At 44.5% G+C, this 16,972-nt stretch overlaps 1 protein-coding gene across 1 annotated transcript; it reads right to left on the bottom strand.

The window, feature by feature from the left end:
• Window positions 1-900: 900 nt before the first annotated feature.
• Window positions 901-15,248, bottom strand: inppl1b (inositol polyphosphate phosphatase-like 1b). The gene is made up of 28 exons (XM_030766396.1): window positions 15,112-15,248; window positions 13,656-13,719; window positions 11,886-12,024; window positions 11,632-11,779; window positions 11,241-11,381; window positions 10,763-10,850; window positions 10,419-10,508; window positions 9,885-10,007; window positions 9,647-9,761; window positions 8,985-9,085; window positions 8,664-8,766; window positions 7,843-8,039; window positions 7,248-7,365; window positions 6,956-7,052; window positions 6,485-6,623; window positions 6,060-6,159; window positions 5,777-5,865; window positions 5,383-5,464; window positions 4,844-4,910; window positions 4,082-4,089; window positions 3,768-3,881; window positions 3,503-3,591; window positions 3,237-3,324; window positions 2,875-3,030; window positions 2,452-2,533; window positions 1,513-2,317; window positions 1,172-1,287; window positions 901-994 (listed from the first exon to the last, which is right to left on the bottom strand). The coding sequence occupies exons 1-28, from the start codon at window positions 15,246-15,248 to the stop codon at window positions 901-903; spliced, it is 3,690 nt and encodes a 1,229-aa protein (XP_030622256.1).
• Window positions 15,249-16,972: the final 1,724 nt, after the last annotated feature.

The raw sequence follows: 16,972 nt of genomic DNA, 5'->3' as shown, positions 1-16,972 counted from the left end.
TGAACAAGGCCTTTTTAACTGTCCACACTCATATCTCTTATGCTGATACAAATGCTGAAACCACAGATAAAAATCGAAACCACTTAGATCTGTAGTCCTTCTCAGGTTCCACTGTTCACAAAACACAACCGAGCCTCTCTGCAAACAATTTGTCCGTACAATATGGTTTCTAAAATGTCGTAAACCATTTGTCAGGGCAGTGGATGATGGTACTGATTAGGCTAAAAATCAATAAGGTCCACATGTCAGTAAATACATTAAAAGCGATGGGCCAGTACTCCATCTATTTAATGGTTGGTGTTCAAATGTGGAACGGTGCATTTGTCATGCTATTTTACACCTGGTGTAATACCGGGTGCTTTCACTAGTACCTGGCTACACCAATAAAAGACGAGCAGTTAAAAGGACTTGGGCTCTTTGTGATATGCACGGTTTGTAGGGCGAACATAATGCGCTGTGGACACACCACTGCTTGGGGTGAAGTTTCTACTAGAAGTTTCTATCAGAAACTTTACTGCCAGCTGAGATGTTTCCATGAGGATGTTTCTGTTTGGAAAACAAGTCCAATATTTGGACTCAGCACCACTGTCAGAGAGATACAAAGTGATCAACAAATAGAATTTCAGTAGATTTCATCATATTTAATGAAACCTTTCCTGTGAATTGATTTGCCTTAAGTGCAAACACATTTTGTGAGGCGATTAATATCAGACATAGGGAAAGAGATGGTTTAGAAGGTTAGATTTGAATTTATAGTTAGACCGAACTGTCTGCCCTGGGAACAATTTTTAGCCCATGAAAAACATCAGTGTAAATCTCAGGAACATTGTTTGCTTGCAGTGGACCAAAAAAGGTCCAAAACAACCGTGTAGTGTCTGAAGACTGTCTGTCTCTCTGAGCTCAATCCCAGATCTTGGGCAAGTTCTCCAGAATCCTCCTGCGGTGAGAAGGATTGGACACCCCAGCCGCACGTAGGTCTTCTTCCGTGATCCCGCTTTCAGAGAGAGAAAAGCCGAAATCTATAAGTCGATCTAAGAACATTTACTTTCCATAAATTTCAAGAACATTCCTGTCATTCAATCCGAAGAGGGTGGCAAGCCTCATGATTCATTTCTAGTTTCAACCATTCCCTCATGTAAGACAAGTAATAAAAGCGTACCAGTCCTCTCACCTGAAATAGTCCAGGTCATCCCAGCCGTTGAGACTGAGGCCAAGTGTGTAGCGCTGCAGGCCCAGAGTTGTGAGCAGCTCCTGGACAGTCTCTGGAGCCCCGTGCAGAACATCCACCTGTATAGAGAACCACACACCACACGCATAATCTTTTATATCCAGTTTTAGTAACTTATTCCAAGCTGAGAGTCAGTGACCTGAAACCCGCTTGATGTCATCATATGAAAATGCTAAAAAAAAAAAAAAAAGAAAAAAAAAAAGTTGCTTGCGACTCTTTAAAATCATTCTGCGTCAACGCTCAACGAACGAAAGACTATAGGCATCATGAGACCAACCACCCACCTCCTTCTCCCAGCTGTAGCTGCCTTCTGCTGCAAAAGCATAATCACATCCACGTTCCCTCTGCTTGGCAGTCCTGCGGCTGGAGGGGTACTTCCTGTGCACTGGTAAGAAGTCTACCTCACTCAGTGACTTAGCAATCTGCAAAGCGGTGAGTGAATTATCTCCAGTTGTTGCAGGGGGGTTCTCTGCAATCCAAGGGACAGAGGCCTCGCATAGGGAAACCCTGGTAGGAAGGTAGGGATAAAGGCTAGGTCCGTTACGTGACGAAACTGGCCGTTCCTGGTGCAATCTGAGATGTTCCTTCTGACCCGGCCCCTTGTGGAGCCTCTGCATGTCCCGAGTAATGACAGACTGGTTCACATACAAACTACCCAGGGGTTTAACTGGTAATACAGTCTCCTGAGTCAAGCTGCCCTTCAGTGCTGACGATTGCTGACACTGTTTGGATTGAGAAACTCCTCTTTGGCTGTGCAAGACATTGCTTTGGTCTGGTCCTGGGAAGAGCTGATAGGAGGAACCAAGCAGCGGTGAAAGCTGCCGGTCGCAAGAGGGAACGTAAGGGGGCAGGGACCCAGGAATCTCAATCTCGGTGAAGTCAGACCTGCGGGAGGATTTCCTCTCCTGGTTGCGACGACCGGCCACCCTGGGAAGCTGGAGTACCGAGTCTCTGGACAGCACCACATCAGACTCTGCACAGGGGGGCTGGTCCTCCTCCACTTTGCGTAAGATTGGCACCCCCTCAAAGATGAAGTAGGCTGGGTTGGTGTAGCTGTTTGGGGCTGACGGCCTTGGAGCTGACGGCGGTCTGAGCAGCGGACAGAAGTGAGAGTCAATGCCAAAGGTCTGAGGGTGACGGGGTTGAATTGTGACAGATGGTGACATCATATGACCAACAGAGCTTAGACACCTGTACAAATCATAGACTTTGCTCTGACTCACCGGGTTAGGGGTGCTCGAGTAGACTGCGGAGACAGCCGGCCCCTAACCAAGCCTTTTTCATCCTTCTCAAAGCAAAACCACTCTGCAGGAGGCAAAAGAGACACCGGTCATGTGACTGTTCCACAAATAAAGAAGACAGCAGTTTCAAAAGTCTTTGGTCTGCAGACAGACAGACAGACAGACAGACAGACAGAGAGACAGTGTCAAACTCACACCGAGAGTCTCGCAAGATCTTCAGGATGCATCTGGACAGGGTCACCAGGGGGGTGCCAAAAGAAGAAGCAGAAAGACAGAAAAGAGAAAGAACCAGGCACAGAGGAACCAAAAGAGGAGGTCATGGAAGATGCGCTAAAGAGGGGCCACGAATCAGGAAGTGACAGGAGACTGGCAGAATGAATGAAACTAGGTGGAGACGCGACCAACCGTAGATCCTCTCTCGTGTCCGACGGCGTTCTACGGGTACATGGACTTTGACTCGCCCGCGTATGGAGCCCATCTCTTCGCCCCTGTGAGTCAGGCAGGTCTCAAATGGCTCGGAGGTGCCTCCTAATAGGGAACGCAGTGCCACGCAGCATTCACCTATAACAGCAGAGTAATTCTGTTTGTCGTACCTGACTGAACTGAGGTCCATCCCAACCCAGTTCTAAATTCAACCATTCTTAGAGGAGACACAAACCAAAACTGACAGAAAAAAAAAAAAACTGAAAAAAGAAAGAAAGAAAAAAAATGTGAAACCAAAAAAAAAAAGCAGAGTTGCACAAAAAAAGGAAGGTGTTAAGACACACCATAAGACTCAAACCCGTCGCATGACTTAACAGAAAGCAGCAAGTGCTGGTCTCGAAGGTTTTCCATGTCTGAGACAGTGGGTTGGAGCTAGAGAACGGGACAGAGAAATATTATGTGCGGTGAATTGAACTGGCAACAACTGAGCTGTACAGACATTACAAGACTAAATCTAAAAAAAAAAGTGAAAAGGCAGGATCAATTATAACTGGATAATTTTATAATCTTTATTATATATGTTTTTTGCTTTAAAGGGAAAGGTGCAAACCTTGGGCAACTGTTTGGGGGACCATCCCAGTTTCAGAAACCCCGGCACATCACAACTCTGTGAGTCATTCTCGGCGGAACGCCGACTCTCTTCACAGGAAGAGGAGAACCAAAAAAAAAGAGGAAAGAAAAATCACTATGAGGAACTCCCATGTTTATCTCATGGCCCCTCGACGCTGAAGCTGAAACAAAGCAGTCAGTTCACAAGACTTCTTCCCAGATCAATTTCAGCTCAACAACAACAACAGTAAACAAAAAAAGAGTACCTTCAAGGCACCGGGAGTGAAACTCAATGAAGAACTTGGCCTTGCTGGAGGTTTTCACTATCGCCTCTATTGTCTCAAGTTCAATCCAGGCCCTGTCCAGACCACAGCTTGGGTCTGTATATACAAGCAGAGTGAGAAAAATTCCACATTTGTATTATGACGGGGGTAAACAATAAGCTGATGGAATTTAAACTGCATGTCTGTATAGTTTGGCTCTGGGTGTTGGAATGATTAATGATTCCTTCATTTTGGTTTTGTATGTCAAAAAGCTGTGCTGAGACTCTTAGAGGAGTGTTAAATTATTTAGGTACCACAATAGGAGCTGTGTGTCAATATAGTCTAATGAAAATATCTGACAGACATTTCTTTTATTGCTCTAAAAATGAATCGAATTTTTTGCAGAACTTCACTGAGGAAAGACTTCTTCCTAAATAAAACGAGCGACCAGCGAACTCCTAGTAACCCCAACAATTATTGAGAAATCGTCCATTCAGCAAATTTACAAAAATAAAATGAGGGAAGGGTGAAGAAAATCTTACATAATGTTCAGGGCTATCTTGTACCTCAACCAAAAATCTTGGTTTTGTAGTTTCTGATTTCATTAAAAAAAAAAAAAAATTGGTTCTAGAGTTTGTAATTTTCAAAAAGAAGACCCCTAAAATAAAAGGTACCGAGCATTAATTTTCTTTTATTCTTATTTTTGAAGTTTTGTAAATGTTTGCTTTTTGTGTTAAATTTGCATATGTTCAAAAAGTTCTGAGCTGGTCCAATTTTCCAGCAAAACCGAACCGTGGTTTAAAAACCAAGGCACAAACCGAACCGTGAATAGGGTCAACCATTACACCTCTAACAGCATTTCAGTGAATTAAGAGTATACCCGAAATAAACATTGAATATTTAATAAAAAAATATATAAATAAGTAAATAAATAAATAAATATGTTTAAAAAAAAAAAAGGTGCAAGTGGATTTGGGCTAACTATAAATGTTTATGTTTGATTTAACAGCGATGACTCACAAATACACAATCTTTATCGAGCACCCTATCGCCTACCTGCTTTAGAGTTGACTGGTGACATCACTCCTATTTGGAATGTTGCAAAAACAGGGGAGTGGTCACTGCTGAATATGTCATCAGTGCAACCTATGGGGATGAACAGCAATGCAAAGTAAGTTTCAACACTCCCTCAGCCAATGGGCTGTGATTTCTCTTCCCTGGGACAGAGCCCCTTGTGTGGTGGGCAAGATGTACTGCGAGAGCTGGGGCTGTGCACATGTGTTCTGAGAGGAATGAGACAGACAGGAAATGACTCTCATCGTGGGCCACAGACCAGGACCGGGGGTGAGTACAATTGTATCCTAAGAAAACCTTACGGTAAAACATGTACAACGTGACCGCAATCCCATTCCTCAAGGTCTGCTGTAGAAATAACAGTCCAGTGGTTTACTGCTTTCAAAACGACATGATGAACTTGAGAGAAATATTCACATCTTATCAAGGACAACTTATTCTCATCTATAGCCGCTTTTATGCATTACGAGAGCCGCACACTTTCCTCCACGGGCTTTGGTTAGTACAAACATTATTATTACACTAAAGGGCAGGCTAAACTTACCATAAGAGGTACAGATGATGTGAGTCTCTGGGTAGGACTTCCATAGCACCCTATCACACCATGAAGGCACATTGACCCGCACCTTAACACACATACAACAGTTATCAACATCAAATGTTTGCACGCACACGCGCGTGTGCTTATTTAGTTTGTGCTTTAAATAGCATTGAATAGCAAACAGACTACTGTCGATGTCTTAAAATCGTGGGCTGTCTCACTACCTATTTATGGATATTTGGATATTTTGGAGTCTGCCCCAGTATGGCCCCTGTGCATTGCAGTAACTTAAAATAACCACAAGGTGCACCTGCAATTATACACCTCCTTTTTTTTTAAACATTGCAAGTTTCTTCGCTTAAAAAAAACCCAGGATGACGAAAGTAAGCAGTCTCACCCCACTTGTCTTGTATTTCTGCCACAGGTAACAATCCCTGGAGCCTCGTTCGTACCGGTAAGTGGGCGGAAACATGATCTTCTCCTCCTCTTAAAAGGCAGAGAGAGAGACAGAAAAAAAAAAAACTGCGTTAAAAACTGCGACAGACTTACATTCGGTCGTACTTGCGAAAAATACCATTTGAGATAACATGCAAAAATTCATTCTATCCAGTATCCTCTGAAAGGATCCTGCTGCTGATGCTGCTGCTATAAGAAAGAGAGGAGAGGAAGGCGGATCTTACTGAAGTTAAAGAAAGCTTTCCTCTTATGCCTTTCACGGGTCAGCTGGTCCGCACAGATAAGCTCATCAAATTCTCTTTTTGACACATGTTTCAGAATGTCCTGCGGAAGACAACAGAGTGGTCTCACAGACATGGTCTTCCGCGCCAAGGCTTAGCCCGGGCCGTGTCGTGTTTTCTTTAAAGTAGAGCAAAAACTAGGTGCTTCAGAGATATTTATGACATCACAAGGCCAAAAGTGCTTGTGAGTTAACCATGAGAACCACACTAGAGTCAATTCACAGTTTTTTTTTGTGAACCATGAGAACCGTACGAGAGTAAGTACGCAGTTTTTTTTTGGGGGGGGGGGGGTGTTTTGATACAGTGGCTCTGTGTGAGCTTAATAAGTAATGCTGTATATAGATAGTATATAGAGAATGCCCAGTGACCTGCACGTCCAGGTCTAGACGATAGTTCAGATCTCCACACCAGAAGAGGTGAGTGAAACGTAGACTGATGTCAAAGGCATTGAGTTGTCGATCCCCTAACGACAAGAGCCTTAAAATGTCCAAAAAATTCTGGTTCCTCCTGGTAATGCATACAGACATATCAACACCATGTAAGTGACAAATCAAGAAATACCAAACACAGAGAGAGACAATAGCATTAAGTGACAGATGCGGTGGAGCATGCATGTAGTGCTACTTCATCAGTTTATGACTGTATGGCTATGGTGTCACAAGGTCGTTTGACAAGATAACGCTTATTGGATGAAGAGGAAAGCTCTAAGTATGCTTAAATTTAAAGATTACTGAACCATTTCAGCATGCTATGTTTACTTAGAGAGACACAGGGAGAGAGAGAGAGAGGGAGAGAGAGAGAGAGAACAGGCAGGCTGAGTGTGGAACGGGTGTGTGTACCTGAGTGCTTTCTCACTCCCTGAGGTCAGATGACAGTTCACAAAGCCCAGAGAAGTGCCGTTAAAGAGGAAAGAGACACCCACTGCCCCTTTGTTTCCTGCATCCATAGAAACAAAGCCAGTGAACTTCTTACATAAATAATCTGTTCCTCTAATTACTTAGGTTTGCTTGGCTTGGCCATGAGTGAATAAGCAATTAAGTGCGTGTGGTGTGTGTGTGTGTGTGTGTGTGTGTGTGTAAGAGAGACAGTGTAAGAGAGAGAAAGTGAGGGAGAATGTGCAAAATGCTGTACCAAGCGTGTTTCCCAGGCCGGTCTTCACACTAGCTGTGTTCACATGACTAATTCGTTTCTCATGTTCTGGCTTCACAAACACTGCCAGCCTAATGTTCCAGAGGGACTGTAGTGCCACCTGCAGGACATTCACATACAACACAGTTTCATAACGGCCAGGATCACACACTCCAGACAACACAATCCAAAACTTCAAAAAAGAACTATACCAGAGGTTAAAGATAGACGGTATGGTGAAATAAAGATAAAAAAAATGGAGAGATAGGGTGTGACTTCCAGATAAAGGCCTCTGTGTACATCTACTACATCTATTAACCTAATCTAATATATAAGCACATTTTAGCAATTGCTTAACGGTGTATTGTTACAAAGCTCATCTATATTATAGGAAAAAAGTAATTACTAATCAATTTAAAAAATTCACCGTAGAATTACAACGTGACCTCCTATATACTGAACTTGCACTCATAGCTTACTAGATAAACTGAAAGAAAGTGACTAAGAGCAAGGGAAACAGGCAGGTTTTAAAGTGAGAAGGCAGAGAGTGAAAGTGGGAAAAAAAACAAAAAGCAGGAGGACGCAGGGAGACACAGACCTGCTTAAAGTCAATGTTGGTGACGCTCCTGAGGGAGGCCTTGATGTGCTCCGCCCACTCTCTCTCTCCCTGCGGGTTGTCCTGGGTTCCCAGGGCGTAGATGTCATGAGGCAGAACGGCGACGGACTCATCCGGAGTCCGACCCAGGCCACAGCACGTCACCCAGGACTGCAGGTTACGGGGAGGAGGGGAGCTCCCTACAACCACACGAGTTTACACAATGACGTCCACCGACCTCTCTTTCTATTCTCTACTCTATTCTCTTCTCTTCTGTTTTCTCTTCTATTCTCTCTTCTGTTTTTTTTTTTTGTTTGTTTGTTTTTTTTGCAGATGAATGCATTTGCTCAGATAGCGTGACTGAAATTGTACAAACCAGTGATGCTCAAATCTTGTTCTGCTCATTTCCATCACAACCGGTCACCGTGGTTTCTATTTAACTGTACACACTTGTTCTTTTGGTAAAAAAAAATTCAACCTCCGGTTAAGAGGTGACAGTAAATATCCGTTGTTTGGATTTGGCTACCACTGGCATAAACACCAGAGAAGAAGTTTTCAAACTAATCTCTGCTCCAGACATCCAAGGTCACATGTTCAAATATTCCTGAATCCCTACTGTAAGTCTGAGAACTGTAGTGTCATAACCCATAACACATAAAACACGGGTGAGTTATGGTCTTTTGTCAGTAATACAGGAAGAGAGGAGGGCTGATTTGCCGTAACTAGTCCCCGGAGTAATGAAGCGTAGGCCGGCAGCGCACACAAAGCACAGAAGACATATGTAAACACACACAGACACAAAGGAAGTGTTGTTGGACTGTTACCCATGTTCCACGTGCCGACAAACACAGAGATCACTTCTGGTTCTCCCTGTGGGGAGTGTGTGGTCTTCATCAGCTGAAGGAGTTGACAAAAAGCCTCCCGCTTCTGAGGATTAACATAGATTGTTATTTTATTATTATTATTGTTGTTGTTGTTGTTGTTGTTGTTGTTGTTGTTTTATTATTATTCGATTTTTTTTTTCATAGGTGTGATTCTCAGAGTTACACTTTGAATGGAAGGTTGTGACACTGTGGAGTTTTTTTTGTTTGTTTGTTTATTTGTTTTGCTTTCGGCTGTTTTTTTTTTTTCATTCACTCTTTCACCTTCGTGCTCTCAAATAGCAGCTCTCTGGGGGGATTGTGGTGACTGTCAACCACCATCCTAAGTTTGGCCGGGCTGCTCTGAAACTTCACCAGCTGCAGAACTAACACACACACACACACACACACACACGCACACACACACATACACAGACACATACATACACACGCACGCACGCACGCACGCACACAGGCACACATACACATACACAGACACATACATACACACGCACGCACACAGGCACACACAGACACACGCAAGGACACACATACACACGCAGGCACGCATGCACGTACGCACCCATGCACACACAGACACGCACATACACACATACACAGACACATACACACGCACGCACGCACGCACACAGGCACACATAGACACACGCAAGGACACACGTACACACGTACGCACCCATGCACACACAGACACGCACATACACACAGAGAGGGAGGCACATAAAGAGAGAGAGAGAGAGAGAGAGAGAGAGAGAAAGAGAGCGAGAGGGGGGGGAGAGAGAGAGACTTTGGATTTAGAGTGGATTTTAAATGATGCATTCAAAAATGATCCTAATTTAAGAAACCAGTTGTACATCTTTATTCATCGGTTTAATAGTGTGATAAATAGAATCGCTGAGATTAATTTAGCTGAAGTGCTGACTCACTCCTGTCATGTGTGATGGTCTCCACTCCGAATGAAGCAGGCTTACTGTCAAACAGCAGCACACCAGTGTCCACATCCACTGACACTGTCTGCTTGCCATAACGAACCACCTTCACCTGAACATGTATATATATATATATATAATGCATGAATACATATGTGCTTATTGTTTCACGGTGCCTTACACCTGCACACTAAGCTTCATGAATAAAAGGAAAGCTTCATGGTGCCACTGTTACCTGAAAACTGTGCACCGGAATGGGCTTGGCATGGATTTTCATTGGTGCTGCAGGTTCAGGGGGAGGAGCTGCCTGCACACAGAGGTTGTGATTGGTCACTGCCTCCTGCAATGCCTTGAGTACCTGTGTAGAAGCAGCATGTATGAAGATAAGTCAGAGGATAAGTAAAGAATTGAAGATCTGAGCTTCAAATGATCTGAGCTTCAATTCTCAGATCTCAGATCTATACCAGTCCTTTCCAGGCTCACAGACTCTTTACCACTGTTATATTAATCAGTGTAACACACCTACAACTGTACAGATATTTTATCTGGGAAGTTGAAATGCTACACAGACTATATTGTGTCCTGTTTAAATGTCATCAGAAATTCCTGGTGTGCATATTTTTGTGAGCTTCATTGCATATGTGTTTGTGTGGTGTGCGTGTGTTTGTGTGGGGGGTGTGTGTGTGCGCGCATTTGTGTGGTGTGTTTGTTTGGTGCGTGTGCGTGCGTGTGCGTGTGTGTGCGCGCGTGCGTGTGTAAGTACATGTACCCTTTTTTCCAGGGAGGACAGCAGGTTACACAGGGCTGAGACTTTGTGTAGCAGATGATCGAGGGTCTCCTCCGAAGCCTTACACATGTTCTACAGAACAGAAATAACCAAACAAAAGCTAAGACAACACGTCGCAAGACAAGAGAGACGGAGCGTTTGAGATGAAGCCCTCTCACATTCATGATGCAATGATTCACAACAAACAGGATGAGACAGGTCCAGTGCATTTCACCTTAATTTATGTAAATGATTCAGTTTTGCAAACATGCAAAGCGTATGGTATTGGCGCACAAAAGTATAAATACGCCGGCGCAGTTAAAATGACCTACATACAAATACTGCACCTGTGTTTTGAGGCACGGAAGAGGGCAGCTCGGATGGTCAAAAACTTTAGCCAAAGTCTCCAGGCTGGACAAGGTCTGGTCAATTTCACTACAGACAACAAAGCAAAACAGAATAAAATAAAATAATAATAATAAAAAAAAACACAGATTTATTTTAACCCAGGACCTTCAGCTTTATTTGAGATTTGGAAACTATTCTGAGGGACATAAGATCCGTTTATTTTGTCACTTTCCGCTAATGCTTTAGTCCAATTTCGTTACAATGCAGTGTTGAGAGCGCTCGAATACATAGGGCGTATTGTAAATATATTCGTTGTTACACTAGTTACATTAGAGTTCTAGTGCTGTGATGACGTCTAGTGTTAGTGCTGTGATTCTACAGTTGATTAACACAGGGACTAAACAGTATCTGTGTGTGGTGACGGAGCTCTGGTGGACACTGATGGGCTTTTGAGGCCTGCTGTGGGGTTTACGGTACCTGTGCAGGCCTTGGCAGGCTGTGTTGAGGACGCGCTGTAACTGGTGCAGGCTCGTCCCTCCTTTTCGCAGACTCTCCAGGTCAAGCATGATTTCTCCGCGCAGATACTCCGTCAGCAATCCAGCCATCTCAGACGCCGCACTGCCAAAAACAAAACGGCTCGTCTCAGCAGCCCGCCTCCATCATTGCGCATACACACATCCAACAACACGAACTCTTTTCCCACAAAACTAAGAGAACATTTTTAACAAACTTTTAGATAATTGAGTGTCAGTAAAATGCTCATATGGGTTGTTTCCTAACAGCTACCTCAGTACACAATGGTAAAACCTATTAAACATTTTTAATGCCCAAAAAAAAGAAAGAAAGAAAAACTGAGTACTAACTGTACCTAGGTACACTGAGCTCCTGCAGTCTCTGCAGTAGTAATTGAGGGGCTGGGGAGAGAGGAGTGGGGTGGCCTGTAGGGGGCGCTGTAGCAGTGGTAAAGGTGGTGGAGTTTGAGCTCCATGCAGCCCCTGGTTTTTCATCATCACCATCTGGTGTAAGCAAAACAGCACCACCAGGATCAGACGTCACGGAAATGAGTAATATATAGCATAAGCTGTGTGTGTGTGTGTGTGTGTGTGTGTGTGTGTATGTAACCTGAGCTCTCATCTGTGGGCTCTATCTCTCGCCCCACTGGATAAAGCAGAGGTGTGACCAGGCCTTTGTGGGGGTGCTGATACCCTTGAACCAGGTCGCTCAGAGTCCGGAAACAGTTCACCTGAACCCCTTGAGTTGTCTGGAAGTAAACAAACACATCCGGCAGCATAAAGTACAATTAGAGTTGTCAAATTCCACTCCCAAACGCTCTGTTTCAAATTCCCCTAAACATGAATTCGAGTATTCAAAAGTGCCTCGACCAATATTGCAAAATAATCATAAGGTTGCCATAATTCAAGGCTGAGACAAAATAAGTGGGGTCAATTTAAAAGGTACTTATGCTTTTTTTTCTCTCTTTCTTTCTTTTTTCACTTTGAAGTACATGATGTATACATCAAGACGACATCAAATACCCGCACCCTGGCACACGGTCAGATCGGCAGATCCCACACACACACACACACACACACACACACACACACACACATATTTGGGCAGCCCTGCAAATAAAACAGCCAGCTTCCTGAAAGCTTTTTTTAGCAGCTAAAATTTTCAGAGCATGGTAGAAGAAACCAGTTTGGCAGGTATTATGTGCACTGGTTGCCAGAAAATCTCCAAATAGAAGTCTTTTTTTTCAGTAGACTGAGAGGATCTCTTGAAAATCGATTAAAGGGAGAGAGAGAGAGAGAGAGAGAGAGAGAGAGAGGCAGACTGGAGTACGAGGAAAAGCAGGAGAATAAACTTGGAAAATGGCTGCCTCTCTTCACTCACTTCCTAATCTAAGGCCTCTAACACAGCTCTTAAAGGCAAGCAAAACAGTACGAAACAAGGGACCCAAAAAATCCTATTTATACCACAGCTTCAAAATTTACATATTACTGGATTATTTGTATATGTATTTGGGTGTTTGTGTGTGTGTATGTGTGTGTGTGCATGTGTGTTGTGTGTGTCTAGAGGTATGCTGATATTTTGGTACAGGGACGCACACAATAAATTTTCAAGCCATCTTTAATTTTGTTGTTGAGTTCATCGTCTGTGTGATTAACGAGAACCAGGTGTTGGCTGTTCTAAAAGCCCACATTGGCACTGTGTGTCTACCCCAAACACGAACACCAAAACCCCAAGCATGACAAACACACGTCCTTACCCTTACGACCAATATCGTACATGTGTACACATAAACATACGCATACTACAAGAGGTGTCCATACACACGTACACACGCGCGCGCGCACTCACACACACACACACACACACACGCACGCACGCTCACACACCCATTTCATCCATTCTCTTCTGGTCATTGACCCTGCGTGTGGGTGGCTATGGAATCTGTGTGAAACACATAATTTACTCAGTGTTCTTCTAAGGTCATTCTCCAGACATGCGGCCACATTAGTGATGTGAGCTCAGCAAACCCATAACGGAACACAAGCGCTACACTGTTTCTTCCTCCTTCTCTGGTTTCATGTTATTCAATGCATAAAAAGAAGGCAAAATGTCAGGCATTTCCATTGTCTTGCTCGCAAAACAAATATCACAAAAAGTTTCCAATGTGTATGTCAGCATGCAAAGCAGCACAGTGACAACCTCACAAACTTGCATATGAGTGACAGAAGCAGTCACTCAGAATTAGCACTGAAATCTTTCCGAAGTAACTTCAGATTTCAAGGTTGATTTTTTTTTGGTTTAGATTCTCTCCTGCGTGCATGTGTATTGTATCAGATGTGAACGAATCATGCGGGGACACTTTTGTCTGGATGAGCTCACCTGGACGGCCAATAATCCTTCGGCGTCGGGAAGGATCCGGTAAGTGTGAACGTGCCGTTGGAACCTGAGCCAAAGACAGAAGCCCTTACTGCCCGCAGCACAATGCAAATACAACAGCATCAGTGTGACAGAGTAAATACAGTCGCAAGAGAGATGCAGAGAAACAAAACAAAACAAAAACAAAAAAAAACCAAAACAAACAAGTTATGTTCCGAATGAGAAGACAACTCAAATTTCTGTTTGTCTCATGAGACCCTTGACTTTACAGAGACTGTCTGGGGGTATAAATGCCGCGGTAACGGTCAGCATTAGACCAGATACAAGTGCAAGGAAAGCAGAGGAAGTAAGAAGAGAAAAATAGTGACACAGACGGGCAGAACCAGTGCTAACGAACAGGAACAAACGCTAATGACCAGGAGCAGAAGCGGGTCTGCTGCATCATGATCTAAAGCTACGGCCTACATTTTCGACATAAAGTGTCTCAAAAGGAAGTGCTGAGTTAAATGTAAAATGTCAGCAAACTGCATTTCATTCAATCAGTTCAAGAAGATCCCAAGAGGAAATTAAGCTTCAGCATTTTTAGTTACCGAAAACAAATGTGAGAGAGAAAAGTTAATTGGCTAGAATGTGTGTGTGTGTGTGTGTGTGTGATGGAGTGAGTAAGAGAGAGAGAGAGAGAGAGAGAGAGAGAGAGAGAGAGAGAGAGAGAGAGAGAGCAGCATGAGGCACAGTGCTCAGTCTTCAGGAATGTCTCTGGCGGCAGGCCGCTTTGGAGAGGGAACAGTGCGGTCACTGGAGCTCATTCCCTACTCCAGGGGCCGGGGGGGGGGAGAGGGTGTCTGGGGCCTGAATAATGCTGACCCAGTGGGGCCCAGCAGGGATTGCCTTAGCCTGACAGTGGTCTCCTGTCGCTAGATCCACAGAGCCCTGAGAAGGACCAGAACATTCTACCCAAAGCAAGTGCCCAATAGAACTATTCTGAGTCCTAGAATGATCCCTGGCAACCATCCATGAGGGCTTGATGGGGAACACAGACAGAGAGACTGGAAAATCTATCTACACAAGCATAAATACAGACATCAGATTTTCAGAGTCATTAGTCCTCTTCTGTCTGACTGGGACTTCCTGTTAGATTGTGAGGTGTGTTTTGTGTTTAAATGTCTAATAGCATTATTGTGAAGTGAAGCCAATAAAAGTCCCGCATGGGGTGTGGTGAAACGGGAAAAACACATAGAATTGGGGGAAAAAAAACAGCCATGCGGCCCGTCTTACTGTAGGCAAATAACAAATGAATGACTCATCCACCGTTTCTTTCTCTGGGGTTCTACGATGTTAGCATGACGCTAGTTTTAGAAACATTAGTGATACAGTTAGCTTTCAGGCAGAGAGCCAAAGCGTGACCTCAGCGAATTCTGCCAGTGAGCCATACATGTGGCTGTGTATGTTTATTACTCACAGTACACAGAGGGCGTAGGCTCCCGGCACCGACTCACTGTCCCTCACCAGAAAGCTCCCATCTCTCCCGGCGTGGGCAAGTAGATCCTCCGCCAGCACCCGACTGATATCTCGGTGGTACCATGGCGCAGTTGTCATGGCGATGGGGTATGAGTCAGTGTTCAGAGTACTGTTGTGCAGTTTCCCCCCGGGAGAGGGTTCCTAAAGCGTCCCCTCTGCGTCCCAAATTCAAGAAGTAGTTTCTACCCAAACGGTTTCTCCAAGTTAAAAGGAACCTAAGCAAAGACCATTCGCAAAATCCACCTCATTTGTCGTACTTTCTTCAAAGCTGCTGAGACTTCGAGCCTTCATCCTGCCGTCAGCAGAGGAATATGAGTCTGTCAAGCATCCTCATCCTCGCCTTCCTCTTCATTTGTTTGTTTCAGACACAACAAGTCTAACTCCTCTTATGAGTGCTGAGACAGCATATTCTGGTCCTACAGTCACATCTAAGGAGCTCTGTTTGCACTGTCAAGTGTGTTTGCCTTCCCACGAGTGCATGTGCGCATCGGCGTGAATCTCTAGGGCGGTTGGTTGTCTTCAGGATGAAAACTGGACATCAACTCAGATCCAAGACTGCGAGAGGATTCCGTGTAGTTTGCCTAAGGTCACTCACAGGACTGCGGGGAGAGGACGGAGACACAGAGGAGCACGTAAGGCCAATGAGATGAAAAATTAGAGAAATGAGATGATAGGACAGCCTCACCAAACACAGTAACAATCGCTGCAGTGACAGACGCACACAAACACACTCACACACACACACACACGCGCACATTCAAACATTCAAAATAGCCTATTGTGTCCGTCTGTCAGCACACCATATGCAAACACTAAAGAGAAGAGGAACCAAGAGCAAAAGCTAGACTTGGCAGATACAACTGAACAGTGGTGCGTAACCACCACAATCTCAAATGCTTTCATGCTTTTCCACTCACTTATTTAGCCTTATATGACTAAGGGGAACACCCCTCTGAGAAGTCCAGCTGAGGTATGCATCTCCCACCACAGTGCAATAAAATACATCCACAAGTCCAACGACAAGTCCTGATGGAGCTTTAACGTTACCTCCACGCAGGCCGGGGAGTAGAGCGCTAATTGTCCCCGCCGTGTGATGTCCTCATGGTGGTAGTGGACTGTCACACAGGAGTTTGTCTGCAACCCGGTGACTCTACCAGAACACAGGGCAGACACAGGAAGTGACTCTCCACTCCAGATGGCAAGAAAAGGAAGAGAGAAAGTGAGAAAGAAACATGCACTCGCAGAGAATTCCTCTAAGTGACTTCACTTTATCACTGGTGTGTGAAACCAAGCCCAGGCGATTGAGTCTTCCATCTCTGCCCAGTTTCTGGAACGCTCCGGAGCTAAAACAGAGTCTAACATGTACAGACATAAACACGTACTCTGAGATGGTCTCTCAGAAAAAAACAACAACAAATTCCTCGGTCTTCTGTTTCAGTTTGCCAGTGTTTCTCTCTCGTGCTCACTGTTCTTTTTCACTCCTTCTCTTGTTTGTTTCCCAATAGCTCTCTCTCTCTCTCACTCACTCACTCACTCACTCTCTCTCTTTCTCTACATGCGTGTGTGTCTGGAAAGCGAGCGGAGCAGCCCCTTCCATATGGATATGATCATCCCCCTCGTTTTGCGTCTAAGTTTTATCCTCCCACAGTCCTCGTCTCCCTCCACCCCCTCTTCTGTTCTCCCTCTCTGTGGAGCTCCGTCTCAGTACGAGCTGCAGCTATGCTGCGTTGCCTCTCTCTCCCCATTCAGCAGAAAAATTCAACTAGGCACAATACATGCACACAGACACTCACGCGCGCGCA

This window comes from Chanos chanos, chromosome 2 (genome assembly GCF_902362185.1).
Source record: "Chanos chanos chromosome 2, fChaCha1.1, whole genome shotgun sequence".
NCBI lineage: Eukaryota > Metazoa > Chordata > Actinopteri > Gonorynchiformes > Chanidae > Chanos > Chanos chanos.
Note: the sequence above shows the minus strand (reverse complement) of the source record. Positions and strands in the feature narration are given on the sequence as shown.

Bases quoted from the DNA above. Each gene is read 5' to 3' on its own strand.
- inppl1b (XM_030766396.1), bottom strand. From the start codon at position 15,248: ATGACAACTGCGCCATGGTACCACCGAGATATCAGTCGGGTGCTGGCG. The intron at 8,767-8,984 runs GTGAAAGAGTGA...GTTAATCCTCAG, and splicing joins TGCTATTTGAGAGCACGAAG to AAGCGGGAGGCTTTTTGTCA. The intron at 7,053-7,247 runs GTACAGCATTTT...CTATGGATGCAG, and splicing joins CGGCCTGGGAAACACGCTTG to GAAACAAAGGGGCAGTGGGT.